This window comes from Epinephelus lanceolatus, chromosome 9, assembly GCF_041903045.1.
Source record: "Epinephelus lanceolatus isolate andai-2023 chromosome 9, ASM4190304v1, whole genome shotgun sequence".
Lineage (NCBI taxonomy): Eukaryota > Metazoa > Chordata > Actinopteri > Perciformes > Serranidae > Epinephelus > Epinephelus lanceolatus.
Window position 1 is genome coordinate 33,481,986 of NC_135742.1, and position 17,467 is coordinate 33,499,452.

Here is a 17,467-nt window from a genome sequence, read left to right on the forward strand (position 1 = left end):
TGTTTTTGTTAGCAGCAGACAGAAGTTTCTGAAATTCACTGTGTCTTGTACAATCTCCAAATACTGTTAAGTTACATGCCAGGGTGACTAGTAAATAGGAGAACTCTGCTGTTTTCCAGTATTTTTCTGGTGTCAATTTACCGCATTTCCCTCTCTTACTTTTTCTTTTGTCTGTCTCTCTCTCTGAATTCTCTCTCTCTCTCTCTCTCTCTCTCTCTCTCTCTCTCTCTCTCTCTGTCTCTCTCACTGGATGTTCCAGCCGCACAGCAGGCATTGGCTTTGTTTACAGGCTGCTGTAGTAACTCTTTGATTAACTAGGCCCTGGGGAGTTAATAGCTATTACAGCTAATAGGACAGTTAGTCTCGTCCCTGCTGGAGTGCTGGGGGAGGGACGGTTGATCTAACACACACTCTTTAACCTCACAACAGGAACTGGTGAGCCACAGGTCTTCCCGGAAGATCAGGGCCATTTTGGATTTGTTAAGTGTTAACTGTCATCTTTGTGTATGTGTGTTACAGCAACAGCTGGAGGAGGAGGCTGCAAAGCCACATGAGCCAGAGCGGCCCATCTCACCACCACCCAGCGAGGCCAAGCATCGCAGCCTGGTGCAAATCATCTATGATGAGAACAGGGTCAGTAGAATGTACACACATGCACGTAGGCCTTTCACATCTGGTACTAAGATGCATCTTGGCTGATCCAATCATAAGAGGACAGCTTTAAGTCTGTATTTTCACACCTTGCGTTAGAATGCATCGACACCTGCATTTCAGTTCACCACTTGTGATCAGATCTCATCTCCTTGCTCTATATTCAGATAAACATGTATGTCATTTCTGTTTGCAAAGAACAAATGCGTTGTTGTGATGAACTGCCGGGAGACAGCAATGCACTTCCCATGCCTATTCTGTCAGAAATTAAAAGAAGAAGAAGTGCACTTCCCGCGAAGATGAAGTTTACAAAGACCTTGGCATGCAGGCAAAATCATCATCACCAAAGATGCATGTCAATTCCAGGTGTAAACAAGGCCACTTACACACACACACACACCAGATGCTCAATCTGTGGCCTACCACTGCAGCTCAAATTAGTTTGCATTTGTGGTTGAGCTTGATCACATATGCAGTGTATTACCATAAGTGCATGTCAGAGTGAGAGAACTGGTTGCTTTTCCCCCGATGCGAGATATCAGACTAAACTAAGCCAGGCTGTTAGAGCTACTGAATATTCTTTTTTGCCTGATTATTTGTTTTAATGTCAGCTTGTCAGTGCTGAAGATGGAGACAGTGCATGTAAGATAAACTACATTACCCAGCAGGTGCAGCTTTCAGCAAACCACAGAGTGTCCCTAATTTTACCCTGAGCAAAGCCCCACGGTGTGTACTTCTTTCATTATGTTTGTCATTACATTTCATAGACTGCGTTTGGCAGAGTGTGGATTAGTCTTGTAGTGTGTTTAATACTGAGCAAAATACTGTGGCTCTGGAGAGATGACATTTTTTCTTGGAGATCTGTCATTTTCATTTACCTTGTTTGATGTAATCCTCAAAAAACCCTTGTCAACAAAAGCAGAGTGTGCCACAAAGTATTCATCTCCTACCTGAGCCTCCCACTCTTTACTGTCAGGATAGGCAGAACTCTTGCCTAACAGAATAATCTTCTAAAGGTCAACACAGCAGGCATGATGAATCACACGCATACACACACAAGCACACCCTATACAGTGACAAAGACGCACACTGAAACAAATATTTCTTTTATCACCTATGCAAGTATAGCAACTTAATCATTCTTTCAAGAAAAGAAAAACAGAGCAGCTTGGAGGTCATATAAAGCTATTTATAAGTGTTAAGTTAGTCCTAGTCACAGCAATCATTATATACAGCAGTACTCTGTGCAGATTCTCTTTTATAATGGAGTGATTCTCAGTGCTCTCAGTCCCCCTAGTGGTGAAATGCACGTTTCCTCTTTTATTGGAATTGGCATTTAAAGCAGGGAACTCCTCTCACACTGTATCACACCCCAGATTTAACGTTTCTGAACAAGCCCCCTATGGGAAAGTCAGAGTAATGTTAAAACTTCACAGTTCAAAGGAAAAAACTCTTGGATCTTTTGAACAGCTTCTTTGACACATTCAAGGCAAATCACTTTTATAGGATGGCAAAGATATGTGGTGTATTGAGTAAATATGCTGCCAATGGAGAGCCTAGTTTAAACCCTATGTGTTGGCAGGCAAGCATTCACCCTGCTTAAGTGTCATTGAGCAAGAGACTAAATCCTTTGCAGCTGCGCAGATGTCCCCAGATAACCACCAAAATTCCCTGAAAAGACCGTTTTAAAGGGAATACCACAGCACAGGGAGTGTCTTTCATGACTTTCACCCTTACCGTCATCAAAATCAGTAAAACCACAGCACTGCTATGCAACAGCAGGGTACTGCAGACTGCTCAAGACTCATTGAAAGGCTGGAAGTTTAGGAATGACTCATAGCTTACTCCACAATTTAGCTTGACCTCTGTAACGCTTTCCACTTCCCTCTGACTTGCAGGATGTACTCTGGCCTACTGCCCCCCCCCCCCCAACCTCTCTTATCTCTCTCTCTAGACCGAACCAGCTTCTTCAGCTGTTTTTTTCTTTTTTAGTTTGGCTCATGCAAAGCATAATGCTGTGGTGAAGCCATAGCATTTTCTCATATTCAGTCATTCATTCCTAATTGATTTACATGACGTAGACTCATTTTACACTTGGCTCGGATTGCCCATCGGCACAACCCTAGTTTACACTCAGCTAGGGCTGGGTATCCGTACTCAATACTTTAAAGCTATTGATCGAAATAACCCAATGCCAAGTATGAATATACTCCATGTCTGTTGCGCCACTGGTGGCATTTTACGCAACTGAATGTTTCCATTCACATGATGGGTATCGAATTGAGTAACTCAAGTGGTATCTGTATCACTTTAAGGTTCTGGTATTGATACTGGAATCCTAATTAATCCTAATCCGCAAATATGTGTCTCCGTTAGCCAGATCAAAAGTCTGATTGCATCTGCTTCGGTTTTCCTTCACTAGCCTTAGCACTGATAGCCCTGACTCCAGCTTAGAGGTTGGTGGTAATGCACCTAGAGTTCTTTGATAACCCCTTAAAATGCTAGAACAAAAATCATTTGTGTACTTCAGCAGTGCAATTATGACAACAGTTCAACAGTTCAGCTAGCTAGATAACTAACAACTGTTCGTAATCTAAAACAAACACATAGATGACTTGCGTGGATGGTCTGCGAGCGAGACCTTGCTCATCTTTACAAGCTCTCATGCTCTCAGATCCTTCACCCATACAGATCTCTGTTCTCTCACCCACACAGGTAATTCAGTAGTTGTACTTTTGCTTTCATGGATTTGATAAAAGCTATGATGGTCTGTTACCTGTCTGTTTGACTGTAATTCTTTAAATTGCAGGATTTGTGTTTTCTGCCACTTTATATGCGACAGGAAGAACAATGGCTAATTTCAGTGTCACTGAAACTGCTATGATCACAGGGAACAGACCCCGTATATGGCTTCTTTGTTCAGTCACTTTCTTACACAGTTGGGAGAGGTAAAGAATGCACGTGTCCTGGAGAGAGATGCATTTATACCTTTTTTAACATCTGGCACCCAACCCATCTGCCCAAGGCACATGAGGTGGCAAGTATAAATGGTGTAATAATGTTTTTACGTTAAAGCTTAAAGGAGCTGTCTGCAACACTCAGAACATTAATATAGCAGGAAACCTCTATTTGCTATGGAAGATACGGTGGAGTAATGGCATCCCGAGCAGAGAATGTAATCACACTCCCTGTGTGTGTCGTTATTCATGCTTCCTTGTCCGATGTTGTGGTAGCAGTCTGGTGATGCATACATGTGAGTCCCTGTGAGTGTGTCCTACTGGCTAGCTAATTGCAGCCACTTTGCACTGTGCTCAAACAGCAGTTGCCACACATATCCAGATAGTATTGTTGCAGAAGCGAAGTGCCCACTCTCCTGTTTCCCCACAAGTTAACGTTGTCGGCATTGTCTGCACTGTTTATGGAGTTAGTACTGGTACCTGCTAGCGACAAGCTCAGCCCCCTCCACGTTGAGACCATGTGCAGATAATCCTGCCTCACACTCTGACTCATAGATATTCTCTGAATGCCACAAACAGCTCTTTTGATGTTACATGTCAGGCCTGTGGTGTTTGTTTATTTGTGCACATATATGTACATTGCATATGTATATTGGTGTGTGTCTTAAAGCACCTGGCTATAATTATTTCAGCCTCAGCATGCCTTTTTGAGCCGGTGTCACCACGGTGTCATCTGTCCCCTCTGGGCTCAGTGTCACCAGCTCTCCCAGACAGGGTTACAGCCGCATTTCTACCGACAGCCTATTGTCAAACCCCGGGGATGGCTCAACTCAAGTTCACTCCTCTCATATTTGGGACATAGCTGTCATGGACATGAGCACAAGAGAGGACAGCCCCTCTGAGACTGCATTATCATAATTCTGTTGAGCTGTGCTAAATCTTTGTGAAAGATGGCCCTGCAGTTCTTTCTCTCTTTCTTTGTTTTTGTTTGTGTTTGCTTTTATCTGTTTTCCTCTCCTACATTCTCTTCATGAAAGGTACAGAAGTTTTGTAGTGCTCTGATATTAGTTGCATAAGCACTCAGTGTGATTTTCATAGGCTTGTGCTGAGTTTTCTCCTATTCAGTGTGTTCAGGGATCATTCGATCCACTGGGGAGAATTTCTTGTTGACTGCAGGCAGCATGTGCAATTGTACAGTTGCTAAGGTTTACATCTGATAACACCACTGCCAGAGTAGCAGTCCTGTGTGTTACCACGGGGGGGCATAATTGAAGCAATGAAACCTGCCTCTCTGTGCCTGGGTCTTGTGATGAGGTTGTGTGTGGGAGATGGAGATGAATCGAGAGGGCAGTTACAAGACCAGCAGCTCTCAGTGTGTAATTATCCACACTTTGAGAAAAATGGTAATTTTCTGTACGGCTGCCCCTGCATCTCATATATCCCCTGTCTTCATTGCTTGATTTATCATTTCTAGTATATAATGTGAAGCCATATTCAAAGAGTTTGGAGGTCGTTATCATGCAGTGTTGTTTTCAAATTTGCTTAAAAATTTATGGCCAAGAAGTGAAGAAAAATCCTTGAGCCTCCCTACTCCCCGAGGATGAAAGGCTGGTTTTAATAATTGCCGTTCATTAACTGCTCCTGTAGTGAGCAGGCTCTCTGAGGCAGTACTCTGCAGCCTGTTACACCTACTCACTAGTGAGGAAGCAACAGGAATGAGGGAATCAATGCAAAACCAGTTGAGGAAGAATAATAGCATCATGTTATTGTATGTGCAATTAAATGATATGTGTAGTATGTGCAAATGTAAATTATCAGTGCTTCCCTTTACCTTATGCCTTAGAAGAAAATGCACAGGGCACTTTTAAAACTGTAGCCATGTCATTTGGCTCCACTTAGAGGTGACCCAGTTGGAAACCTGTGTTGAGGCAAGTTAAGCTGTGTGCGTGAGCTCCTCTGGGGTCTTACATCCAAGTCTGTTAGCGTGAGTCTTGTATAAACTTAGGAGTAGATCCCAAACACCTCCTGAGCTACCTCTACGGTGAGGACATAGTGAAAGGGACAAGGAAGCAGCATGACACTGTGGGTGGTGAAGAATAAAGGTTGACGTGCACACACACACCGGCAGGTTCTGTCTCTGTTATCACCGCCGAAATCTTCCTCTCCATCCAACCCCTCCCTCACTGTACTTCCATCCTGTCTGTGAATGTGTCAGTCCTGCCAGTCTGACTGCACGGTCACTGAAGGAAACAGAGTGAGATGGGAAGCAACGGAGCATGTGTGTGTGTCACCAAGGAGGGTCTGTTTGATCGATGAAGCGGAGAGAGTGCACAGAGAGGAATGAGGAAAAAAGTGGAGCGAACATTGTGAGGGGTAGTCTGGGACACTGCTCACACATTTGTCTGCTAGAGCGCAATATAAATGTATGGAGGAGCGGAGCTGCAGAGGGGTCATCCAGAGACACAGATGGGAGTATTTCTGTTGCCCAGCTTCATGACCCAACACCTCTCCTCTCTTGCTTTATGGTCCCTGCCAGGAGTTTTTGTTTTAAGAGGCTGATTGTTGTAGGTAGTGAACTGGAGGTGAGATCTTTCTGTCTTTCATCAGATGTCTCTTATGAGATAAGCACCAAAGCCCTTTAGCCCCCCCACCCTGTCCCTGGTTTTCTTTTTCTTTTTTTTTCTTTTTTTTTTTTTACTCTTCCTCTCCCACTCACTTTCTATTCCACTCCCACTTGCTTTCCTGCTTGCCTGCTCTTTCTCCCTTCCTCTCTCTGCTCAGGGGAGGTGAGTAATCTTTTTTTTTCTGGGAGAGGAAAGAGGGAGCTGAGGCAAGGAGCTGTGGCCCAGCTTGAGTTAAAAGCTCTAATAATAGTTGGTGCATCCACCTCTCCATCCATCCATACATCCAGCCACCCGTCCATCCAGTGAGCAGCAGTGTAGCCTCAGTGATCAAGTGAGCGTGCTCACTGCGTTGCCGTGGTGATGGCAGAGGTGCAGGCGGCCAGCTGATGTACTACTTCTGTTTGTGTTCCCTTACCAGAAAAAGGCAGAGGAGGCTCACAGGATACTGGAGGGACTGGGACCCAGGGTAGAATTGGTGAGTGGAGACTGTTTTATGCCATATGTATTTTTCTTTCTCTTGCTCTCATGTTTTTGCACCATCGACTGTGGAAACATTTTATTGAAGGCCAGGTTAGACAGATAAAGGATGCTTGGGAGACAAACAAGTTCTTAGGTGGAGGGCTCTTGAGCAGGGGTGTAAAGTAATAAAGTAAACATATTTTGATTCCTTTACGCAAAGCTCCATTAAACAATTTTGATCACATAGAATTTGATGACTCACACCAGGGTGCAGTGTTAAAGTGTTGTACCCAAACCCACTGAGAACAGAAACAGAACAGTGCAGATCACCTTTGACTTTGCTGTATTTGCAAAATTGGAATTTTTCCTTTTTCAAATTACCAGCCTATCTTTGTTTGAAATGATATTTTTTCACTTGATTTAGTCATAAATTTGCTCCCACATGCTGTATCTGTCCACGCATCTTTCCATCTATACTCTCACGCTCTTCACACCAGTGAATCTGATCACTTGGTTCTATTGAGCAAATTACCTTTTGAGCTCATGCAAGACGCTACACAAAACAGGTTTCTCCCCTGTCCTGGAGGACTTGAGGATTGAATTTGATTGGGTTACTGGGCTTCAGTCAGTCTACTGCACACACTGAATCCTACATTTCCTTGGGGGCAAGGTCAGAATCATACTGAGGAGATGTTGCTGTGAACTCTGTCATTTTGTAAACTGTTCATTTACAATCTGTTGCACTTACACTATGGCTGATTGTTTGGTTTGTCTGTTCCTTCTTCTGTTCCAGCCTCTGTACAATCAGCCTTCTGATACCAAGCAGTACCATGAGAACATCAAAATGTGAGTCTGTCACTTCAGATATCCACACACGTCCACATTAAGAAATGTTTCTTATCTAGCCATTAAAATATAACTTAAAAGCTGCTGTAGAGAGTTTAACCATGGTTACGGGAGCTCATGTAGAATTGTTTGATGTTGTGTCACCACAGATGGATAATGGTTTTATATATTTTAAATACAATTTGTAGATAAATAATATCAAGCTGTCATTATGCTCTTGAACTTGAATACCAGAGTATACCAAACTCAAATTCACATAACTTTTATTGCTGGGCCGATAAAATTGTCAGAATTTATCAAAGGATAAGACATCAGAAAAGCCTGGAGAAGCCCTGTACCTCAGGGAGAAACCTGACCTGTCAGAAATTGTATTTATAGGGGATATTTGTTTTCGTATAGATTCAGTAACCAATCAGAAGTTACGTTAAATCATACAGTATAATGGTGCATGCATTCCAGTTGTACTCTGTTGTGTTTTTTAATTCTCTGTAAACTAAAAACTACTATCAGTAAAACATCAAACTTAGCAGCTATTAATTCCCATAGTGATTGTTTATTGTCTCTGCTAGAGAGAGTCGCCACTTGTCTCCACCCCCACACCTCAACTCCACCTTCCTCCTGGGCAGACTGCAAAGAATGGCATTTCAGAGAGGGATGTGAAATTTTGGTTATGTAAACTTAGTAAGGAAGCTTCCTGGAATAAACGTGTGTAACAAGGGCAACCACAGAGAGAAAAAAGAAAGGACCAGATGAAAAAGGATCTGCACTGTTAATGAAACGGTGTTCAGTTTGAGTATGATACTGCAATAATGGTGGCTATGAAATGAGCTGGCACATTAGTCTGCAGACTAAATAAAATGCCAAAATTTTACTCAAAGTCAAGATCTGTCAGTCCAGTTTGAATCCATTCCTCCAGTTTCTGTTATCACATGTAGTGTTCATTATTTCCCCTCATGGTTTGAATTTGATAACTGATTAAGTTTATGAGTTGATTACAATTGTGTTTGCCTTTTTAGATTATGTATAAAAAATATAGGGTGGATTTGAAACTTTTAAAATGGTTGTTTTGTATGCTTCAGAATGGGGTAAACGGTACACAGGAGTCAGTTTGGTACAAATTTGGTACAGTGGAAAAAACTTCAACACATAAAGATATGTTTGTTTTCATTTATTTTGAGCAGACAGTAGTGCAAGTGTCAGAGACAGACACAGTCCTTTTACTGGGGACTGATGTAGCGTTTTGCCAACTGGAAACTTTGTTATTGTAAAAACAAGGAACATTTCAGACACTTCTTTATTGCACTGTGCGAGCACGGAACAAACAGCTTCCCAAAATGCAACAAGTCACAATAGCTATAAAACTGAAAAGCATCTGTTATACTATGACATTAAAAAGAAATACATGGAACTAGGGCTGGGCGGTATGACCTAAAATTTATATCACGGTATAAATCGAATCCCTTCATGGTAACGGTATATATCGCGGTATAAATTTAAGTGTAAAAGTTATAATAGAAGTGTTTCTGAATGGGTTTTGTAGTCCCTTAGCAAAGCTAAATTGATAAAAAAACAACAACAACAAAAGCAAAGATATAATGTATTTTTTAGAGCATTTATTGTGCAGAATGCAGATCTCAAAACTCAAAATTAAAACCCAGTACTCTATGGTGCAAAATGTCCCCTGGGATCTATATCAAAAGGTAATTTCCTTCTTTTAGCAAAATCCTAAATGACTGAGTTGTGTTTTTTCCACCTGGACCTTTATCCTTTATGCTCTGCCATTTCTCCTCTAATCATCACGCTGTAACCTGTGAAAGGCTGCTATGATACCACAACTATCACACATTCACATATGGAGTTTTTTGTGGAGCCCCTAGCGTCACATAGGTTTACATTACCAAAGGTTTATGACAGACTCTCTTGCCGAAAACCAACTCCCGTGTGCGCACGGCGAGAGAGGAGAGGGAGAGACGCTGTGCTGCTGCCAGAGGAGACACTGAATGAGTTCTCTCTGAGTGGTAAGTCGCTAAAAGAGTCTGAGAAGTCCGGGGCTGTTCATAAGACATTAACTCACTCACTCACAAGTTCTCCAGCAACACATGTTGCACGTGCTACACTAAATCACGGACGTGAACCAGCTCCTCTTGCTCCGCTGTCTCTGTGCTCGCAGCCATTTTCACACTGAGGCAGGTGCGATGACGTCATCGACGATAGGACGGTAGAGCGCAAATCTCTACCGTGGGCCAAATTTATATCATTTCTACCATCTACCGCATATACTGTGCAGCCCTACATGGAACAAGAAAAAATAAAAGTTGTGTATTTGAAGGATTGTTACAGTTAGTTCCACTTTGGCTTTATTAAAACATTGAGAGCACTTAAACATTCATCATCCAGGTTATTGGCACCTGTCGGCTGTTGGTCAGCATTTTGGATGTGTTTCCATTCACTTCCAAAGGTGGAGCAATGCCAACACACTGCTCTCTTCTTACACACAGCTCTCTCTATTGCTGTTGTAGCTGATCAGGAACCTGTTTGATTTGCGCTTGTCATAGTGTGACATGCCAATCAGCTTGTTGTGCTAACCTCAGCATATATTGGTAACAGCGTTCGGCTAAAAGTGAAACTGACGCTAGTGAAATTTGTTTCTACATTACGTGCATCAATTTACATGTGACGATTTGGTATGAATACATGAACCATTATGGCCCTACTTCAGAATACCACTACCAACTGCTGTCTGTTATCTTCCACCACTATTTAGCTAACAAGATGGCAGAAGGTTTGTATCTCAATATTTGCTGTATATTCTTGCCACATAGTATATTAAATCTTTAGGTAAAAAATAGCAGTGTTTTAATTCTGAAGTACCTACAAGTAGTATTTGAATTCTGGCTTTTTTTGCCACTGATAGCATTTCATATCTTTTGTGCTCAAACAAAAGGTGCATTTGCCAAAAAAAAAAGAGAAAAAACATAGTGATTACCTTTGAAAAGGGACTAAAATGATTACGGATTCCTTTTTTTTTTTTTTTTTTTGCCCCTGATATTATGACGCGAGTATAAACAACTGGGTGCCTTTCTCAGCATCCGTGATTGTGTTAGGTGAATGTTTAGGAGATCGTGCCAGTTTTATATGTTAAAAGATATCTTGGTTAGGGGAGCCGAGAGTACACAACTTTGCGTGGCCCTGCCATGTCTATCAGTGAGGCTCTGTAATCTTTTAAAAACCATAATTCACTGAGGCACATCAAAGGTCTGCACAAGGGTTATAATAGCTTGTCTTCCCAGTTGGCACCGTGGTATGGGCACAGTGGCATACCACAAGATGTGTCTGACCCCTCAGCCACACACTGCTCTGTCTTCACTCCTTTTGATCCCTGCACTGTTTGATCAGTATTATTGCCTCAAAGCAATTAACTGAAAACTCTCCTCTCTCCCTCCGTGTGTGTGTGTATTATTAAATACCACTGTGTTGCTTTGAGCCAGCACAATTGACTTCTTTGTTTTGCTAACCGGTTTGATAACCTTGGCACTCATCCCTGCTGGGATAGATGAGTACCAATATCTCTGTGGAGTGCTCAGCATCTGAGTCCCCATCCTAGTTCATCTCCTGCACACACTGCCTCCACCACTCAACTGATGATACATTTGCCAGTATCCTTTGTTTATTCAGACTACTATGAAAGCAAAAATCAAACTATTAAGTTAAATATATTTTGCCCAGTATGCTTTTACTGGGGAACATCTGGCACAAGTGTGTGTATAATGAATCTTTCAGCCATCATGTTTTGGAGGTATTGTGCCAAATTACAGTGTTCTCTGATATCTCAGAAGTGGCACAGGCTTAGAGCAGGACAAAGGAAACCTTTCGGAGGGGTTCAACTGTTCTAATCTTCTCCTTTGCCATCTGGTGTCCAGAGGACAATGCCATCTTTGTCTTAAAAGGGCTTGATCTATCAGTCCTGTTTTTGCCATACCGAGTTAGTTCTCACCCATAACATGCCAGGGTAAGTGTGGATATCGACAGTATCTAGCTGGACTTGGCAGTATTTGTCTTCTCTGCTGCAATGGCTTGGCTCAGTATGTGTCTGTTTGTTTGTGTGGGAGTGTTTATGTAGGTTGGGGGTTAAGGCTGTTTAGATTTAACTTGGGTTTGTTATTGCAGATAACATGTTTGGGAAATGGAGAATAGGTCACCCTGTGTGTTTATCCCTTTAGACCCCTAAATGTTATCATGCTATCTCCCCATTTTCACAAAATTCATAAACCACCAGTAGCCTACTTCCTTGCCTTCTGTCCTTCCCTGTGACCCGAAGGACCCCGCGGCTCAGTTGAAGTGACTAATGTAGAATAAGATTACATTAATCAGTAGGGAACGTGACCTTACAACTGACAGATTAAGTGTCAGGAATAAAATTCTGCCTTGCAGCAAAGAAAGAGACAAACTGAGTGGCTGCCTAAGGAGATTACTGGCCCTGACCTTTATTTGAAGCACTGTGGCTGGCTGTTCCAGCCCAGACAAGTTTTATAAGTTTGGCTCACCTCGCTGTCCTTTCCACCCAGAAGCTAGTTTGAGTTTATCGAGCGGTGGCATACAAGGACAGGCATTGTTTGTGTGCCTGTGTGTGAGTGTGATTTTTGTTTGTTTATTGGGTAAAGAAGTGAGGCGGAGAAAGTGCAGAGGGTAGAAAATGTGTACCCAAGGATCTGGAAAACATCATATACTAACATTTATTATGTGACAAACGTGATGAAAGCCCAAGCACTGTCTGAAATAAGTGTTTTCTTACCTTCTTACCTTGTCCTTTTGCTTCTGTCCCTCTGTTTTCTCCATGCCTCCCTTTCTTTAACCCTCATAGAAACCAGGCGATGAGGAAGAAGCTCATCTTGTACTTCAAGAGGAGAAATCATGCTCGTAAGCAGTGGGTAAGTAGAGAACTCCACATTTTTGACTCTCTGCTGGGACTCAGCCCATGACGGATGACTAGTGTGAAACTGGGCCAGCTGCTCCTCGAAGTGAGTGGCCATTTTAGGCATACCAAAGAGGAATAGAGCTCTGGGCATGATCTGCTGTCTGTACTCTTAGGGTGCCCTGGGGAAGCGATTGCTTTTGAAAAACAAAAAAAAAAAATTCTCTCACACGGTCATCTGAAAGAAAAACCCTAGATCTGTTGAATTCACTGTCAGCCAAGCTCTTATAATGAGCATTGTACAGGGTTAGTCTGTGCTCTTGCCTGCCAGTGAGCACAGGGAGGCTGAGCCAAAGAGCATGACTATAAATAAAGCTGAGATCAATGGGGTGAGCTCTCATGTTAGAGCCAAGCGGACATCTTAAAATCTACTGGCTTGACAGAAAATCGTTGTTGCAAATCAAGTCCACAGTTTTACTATGAAATTTGCATCTATCCACAAGTAGGAAATATGAATCAAAAAAAAAATTTTTTTTTTTTTTTAAACTGCTTCCAACCTCATAGGTAGTGCCAGCAATAACTGTTCACAGCTCTGCTTTTGTATCTATTGCAAGTTTATGTGAGGCCAAAAAGAACCGCTCAAATGCAGCACCTGTATCAAAGTCTGAGTCGTGGGCGAGTGTCCAGTCATCTCGTGTTGTGTCAAAGCGGGGGAGGTAGCTCCTCGTGGGCAGAGTGTGGGGAGACATCACCTTGTGGTTTATGAGCCTACTGAGGGTCGTGTCTCCACCAGGTTTAATGGTCTGCTTTACAGCCTGCCTGTGAGGAAGCTGGGAAAACGGTGGGCTGTCATCTGCCACAGTCGTGGCTCAAGGCCAGACTCCCCATAGAATACCAACATATCACTCTACCCCCCTCTGAACATGTAGAGGTTCATGGTGGGACACAATAGACACACAGACAGAGAGTTCAGGAGGATTACTGAATTACTTTCAATGTTCAGGCAGCCTAAAATATCACTGTGCTTTGGGGGATGTCTTGCTTTATCAGTAACCGTTAAGTGCTCTGTACTTGTACTTCCTCAGATGTAATGGTCCATTAGTTTTGTGTCTTGAGATCAAAGGAAAGGCAGAAAGAGATAGTGTTGATATTTAAGCAGATCTGCCATGGACTGAGATCTTCATATTTCTGTGGTGCTTTAGGAACAGAAGTTTTGTCAGCGCTATGACCAGCTGATGGAAGCCTGGGAGAAAAAGGTGGAGCGCATTGAAAACAACCCGCGGCGCCGAGCCAAGGAGAGCAAGGTGCGGGAGTACTACGAGAAACAGTTCCCAGAGATCCGCAAACAGAGAGAGCTGCAGGAGCGTATGCAGAGGTGAGAGCACAAGACCCCCCCACCCCCCTTCCCAACAGGCAATCTACGATTGTTCAACATAGTAAAAGGCACTTAATTTTAGGAGCTGAGTTAATCACTTTGATTTGTTGCCTGGTTACTGCTCTCATTATAAAGGATTTCTGTAGATTTGTTTCACTGTGTGGTGTAGGTGGCTCAGTTACAGTAATATGTGGGTATTTTTGAGTGACAGGTCTTTTGTGTTTTTCCTTTTGTAGCCGTGTCGGGCAGAGAGGAGGTGGGCTGACCTCGTCTGCAGCTCGCAGTGAACATGAGGTCTCCGAGATCATTGATGGAATATCAGAGCATGAGGTAAGCTCCTTTGTTAAAGATGGTTTGCACCTCACGATTCCTTTTCAGCACATTTGGGGTGTATTTACACTGTCACTTTCTTGAAGTTTGAATTGTTATGGTGGTCAGACATGTAGTTGTCTGATTTGTTGAGTGTCATATGTCAAGGTTGGCACTGGTGCCAGAAATGAGTGTCTTATACCCTGTTTCCACCAACATGGAATGGGGTCCATTCTGGTCCCTACACCTAATGTTGAACTGTTCAGAGCATTTGGACCAAAAATTAATTGTTTCAGAACCCAAAGAGTTGGTTCTCTCTTTGGACCCAAAAACAGCAGGTTTTTAACAACCTATAGTGTGAACTGTGCTGACATTAGTGGGCGTGTCATACTCTATAGGTAGGAAGGAGAGGATGGAGAAAGCAACAGTGGAGAGGTCAAGTGGGAAATTGTCGGGGAAAAGAAGAGCATGCAGTGATCCCAATAAAAGTTGGTCCATACTTGTTTTTTGGATAAAAATAAATAACTGTTATCAGAGCTTGCAGGTTATCAATGCAGTCTGCCATTTTGCTACTACTGTTTACTTCCGTTGTGCATTGTGCAGCGAACTCAGTTGATAACACATCCTTGATTACAATGGTTCTGCTCAAAACTGGTGGAAACACAGGCTGGTTCACTAGATAGCACCAAGGTTCCAAAAATCCTAAACGAAGAAGACCCAGACCTAATATGGTGGAAAAGAGGTATTAGTTTGAAGAAGGGAGCTTAATATTTGAAAACAAAACAAAAGAAGTTCACTCACTTTATTTGTATGACCTGTAAGTATAAACGTGCCCATATTTTAGTTATTAGGGCAAAAATGATTTAATAATTGAGCATTTTATTGATTTTTTTAATGCTTAATCAGATAAATGTGTAAGAGTACCGTAAAGCATGTAGATAGGTAATTAAGAAAAATGAAGTAGGCCAATTAGCAGTTTTTGGTTTCCTCATCCAAAAATGTGTAGGTATATATAAATTAAATTTTACAGCAATATTTATGAATATTAATTACTGTCACTTGCAGTACAAAGTAATAAAGATCATATATATGAACATTGTAATAACAGGAACATAATAGAAACAACATCATAAAAACATAGCCTGCAGGAATGTGACTCAAGCTTTCTTAAATCACTGTGACATAGTTTGTTTCAGAGACATATGTCACTCAATATTGGCGTATAATACAGCTGTTATACAGATGCTATGGTATGCCACTGGAATATCTGTGGTAGCTAAGCTAGTATGGCTAGCCAAAGCTAAATACTAGCCCTTTAAGGCCACCACAGCCCAGCGGCAAGCACAGCTGCTTTCAATTGAAATGCTCCCAAAAACTTTGATAGTCTCCGGTGGTTTTTATTGCCTGTCTCTTTTTTAACAGTCTTCCCAACGTTTCTCTTTCCTCCAGTTATAACATGCGCAGTCAACACACAGCGTCAGCTGTTGGTGCCACAGTAGTAATTGTCCGTGTACTCACTGTGCACTATGTAATGGTTCTATGATGAAGCCAAATTTTGAGGCAGAGAATAATAAATGTCACCATGGGATAGAAGAACAAACCATTTAGTAGCGACAGGATTGGCGATTTTTCAAGCCTACTGAGGCAAATTATATAAATAAAATTGGCTTGACTTGACTTTAAACATACCTCTCAAATTCATACTATTTAGGCTGTCAAAATTACCACTTGGCCACGCACATGGTTAAGATATTTAAAAAACAACACTACAGTATATATTCAATTATATTTTCATAAGAAGTTTTGCTAGGTGTCAGTGTTATAGATAAGTAGTGGAGGACCATGCTCTGAGGAGATATTGCTGTGATAACCTCTAGTCACACATTAGATTTGTTCCTCTCATGTCAGCCTGCTCCCATTAAGCTGAGCAATGTGTCCAATTGTGTTGTCCTGTCACACTCAAGAAATGCTTTTCTACCTTCTCAAGATAGCACAGCGCCTTTTGCTCACTACCCTCCTTCTCTAACCTCAGACTTTATCTCTACTTAAAGGTATTTTCTAGATTGTACATTGAAGAGTGACAAGAAGGTGACAAGTTTTAGGGGAGTTTACATTTGAGATGGAATATGCCTTATCCTACTGAGCTAAGGCTCCTAAACGCTTCAACGCAGGACAGATTTCATATAGTGCATGTCAATATAAGCAATATGCTGTCAGTTTCCCTTTTGAGGCCAACCCACTCACTCCAGGATGTTGGTTTCTGTGTGTGTCTCGTGTGTGGCATTTGTGTACGTCAGAACACTGAGAAGCAAATGCGGCAGCTGGCGGTCATCCCTCCCATGCTGTTTGACGCTGAGCAGCAACGCATCAAGTTCATCAACATGAATGGATTGATGGATGACCCCATGAAGGTGTACAAGGACCGGCAGGTTATGAACATGTGGAGCGAGCAGGAGAAGGACACTTTCAGAGAGAAGTAAGTACAACACTTCAGTAAGTTCATGGTGACAGACAAAATTTCTTTTTGTTTGAGTAGAAAAAAATGTAATTTTATCTTCATATTCTAACAGTTAGATTGGGTTTGGTAAGCCAAATATGCACCTAAAAATTGTAACATTTTGGCTTTCGCATTTTGGAGCTAGTATACAAAATATGGCTCCCCACGCTCAGCTCTGTACAATTCAGATCTTTAGGATTTCCCATACTATCTTCCTGCTCCATTCTCATTTTGTAGCCAAAGTGCTTTGGAGCTTCATTTTAAGCAACACGATGAAGTATGTCTTCTTTTCCCTGTGAAATATGTGTGACCGATAAAGGGTCAACAAGTTGTTGGTAAGGAAGTGAATCTTCCCCTTTCGTGAGAAATGAGAGGAGGCGTTTCAAGCTGCTGAATCGGATCAAACCCACACAGAGAAATCAGTGACTTAAAAGTCAGCCCACATGCAAAAGGAAGAGCTCCATTTTCTGTTTCTAATAACTTTGATCCAAAATATAGAGTAAGATATTTCATTACCATTGATTGTCTAGTGTAATTTCAGATATGCTAAGATTTTTTGATATAGGATTAATGCAATAGCGTCCATAGATTTTAGTTTTAAGTAAACTAAATCTTAATTTCAATTTTTTGTTTTCTGCGTCAGCTCTGCAGTCACCTCCTCAGTCACTGATCTTCTGATCTGCTTCGTTTGGATCTCCTCAGCAACTGCCAGTAATATTGAGTCATTCTGTTAGCAGGTTACTAGAGTCTCTTTGTTCTGCTCCCACAGGTTCATCCAGCACCCCAAAAACTTTGGTCTGATAGCGTCTTTTCTGGAGAGAAAGGTATTGAATCATT

The 17,467-nt window shown here is 42.0% G+C and overlaps 1 protein-coding gene across 10 annotated transcripts in view; it reads left to right on the forward strand.

Annotated features, from left to right (window-relative positions):
- ncor2 (nuclear receptor corepressor 2) overlaps window positions 1-17,467 on the forward strand; it is a 108,018-nt gene that overhangs the window by 51,232 nt on the left and 39,319 nt on the right. For 6 of the 10 annotated variants that reach the window (XM_033620137.2, XM_033620142.2, XM_033620140.2 and 3 more), the window contains exons 6-14: window positions 520-633; window positions 6,651-6,707; window positions 7,485-7,537; window positions 12,399-12,465; window positions 13,652-13,824; window positions 14,061-14,154; window positions 14,532-14,621; window positions 16,431-16,609; window positions 17,400-17,454. In XM_033620137.2, coding sequence (XP_033476028.1) covers window positions 520-633; window positions 6,651-6,707; window positions 7,485-7,537; window positions 12,399-12,465; window positions 13,652-13,824; window positions 14,061-14,154; window positions 14,532-14,621; window positions 16,431-16,609; window positions 17,400-17,454 — 882 coding nt within the window. The remainder of the gene's footprint in view (window positions 1-519; window positions 634-6,650; window positions 6,708-7,484; window positions 7,538-12,398; window positions 12,466-13,651; window positions 13,825-14,060; window positions 14,155-14,531; window positions 14,622-16,430; window positions 16,610-17,399; window positions 17,455-17,467) is intronic. The other 4 variants (XM_033620141.2, XM_078170880.1, XM_033620144.2 and 1 more) reach the window with 1 other exon arrangement.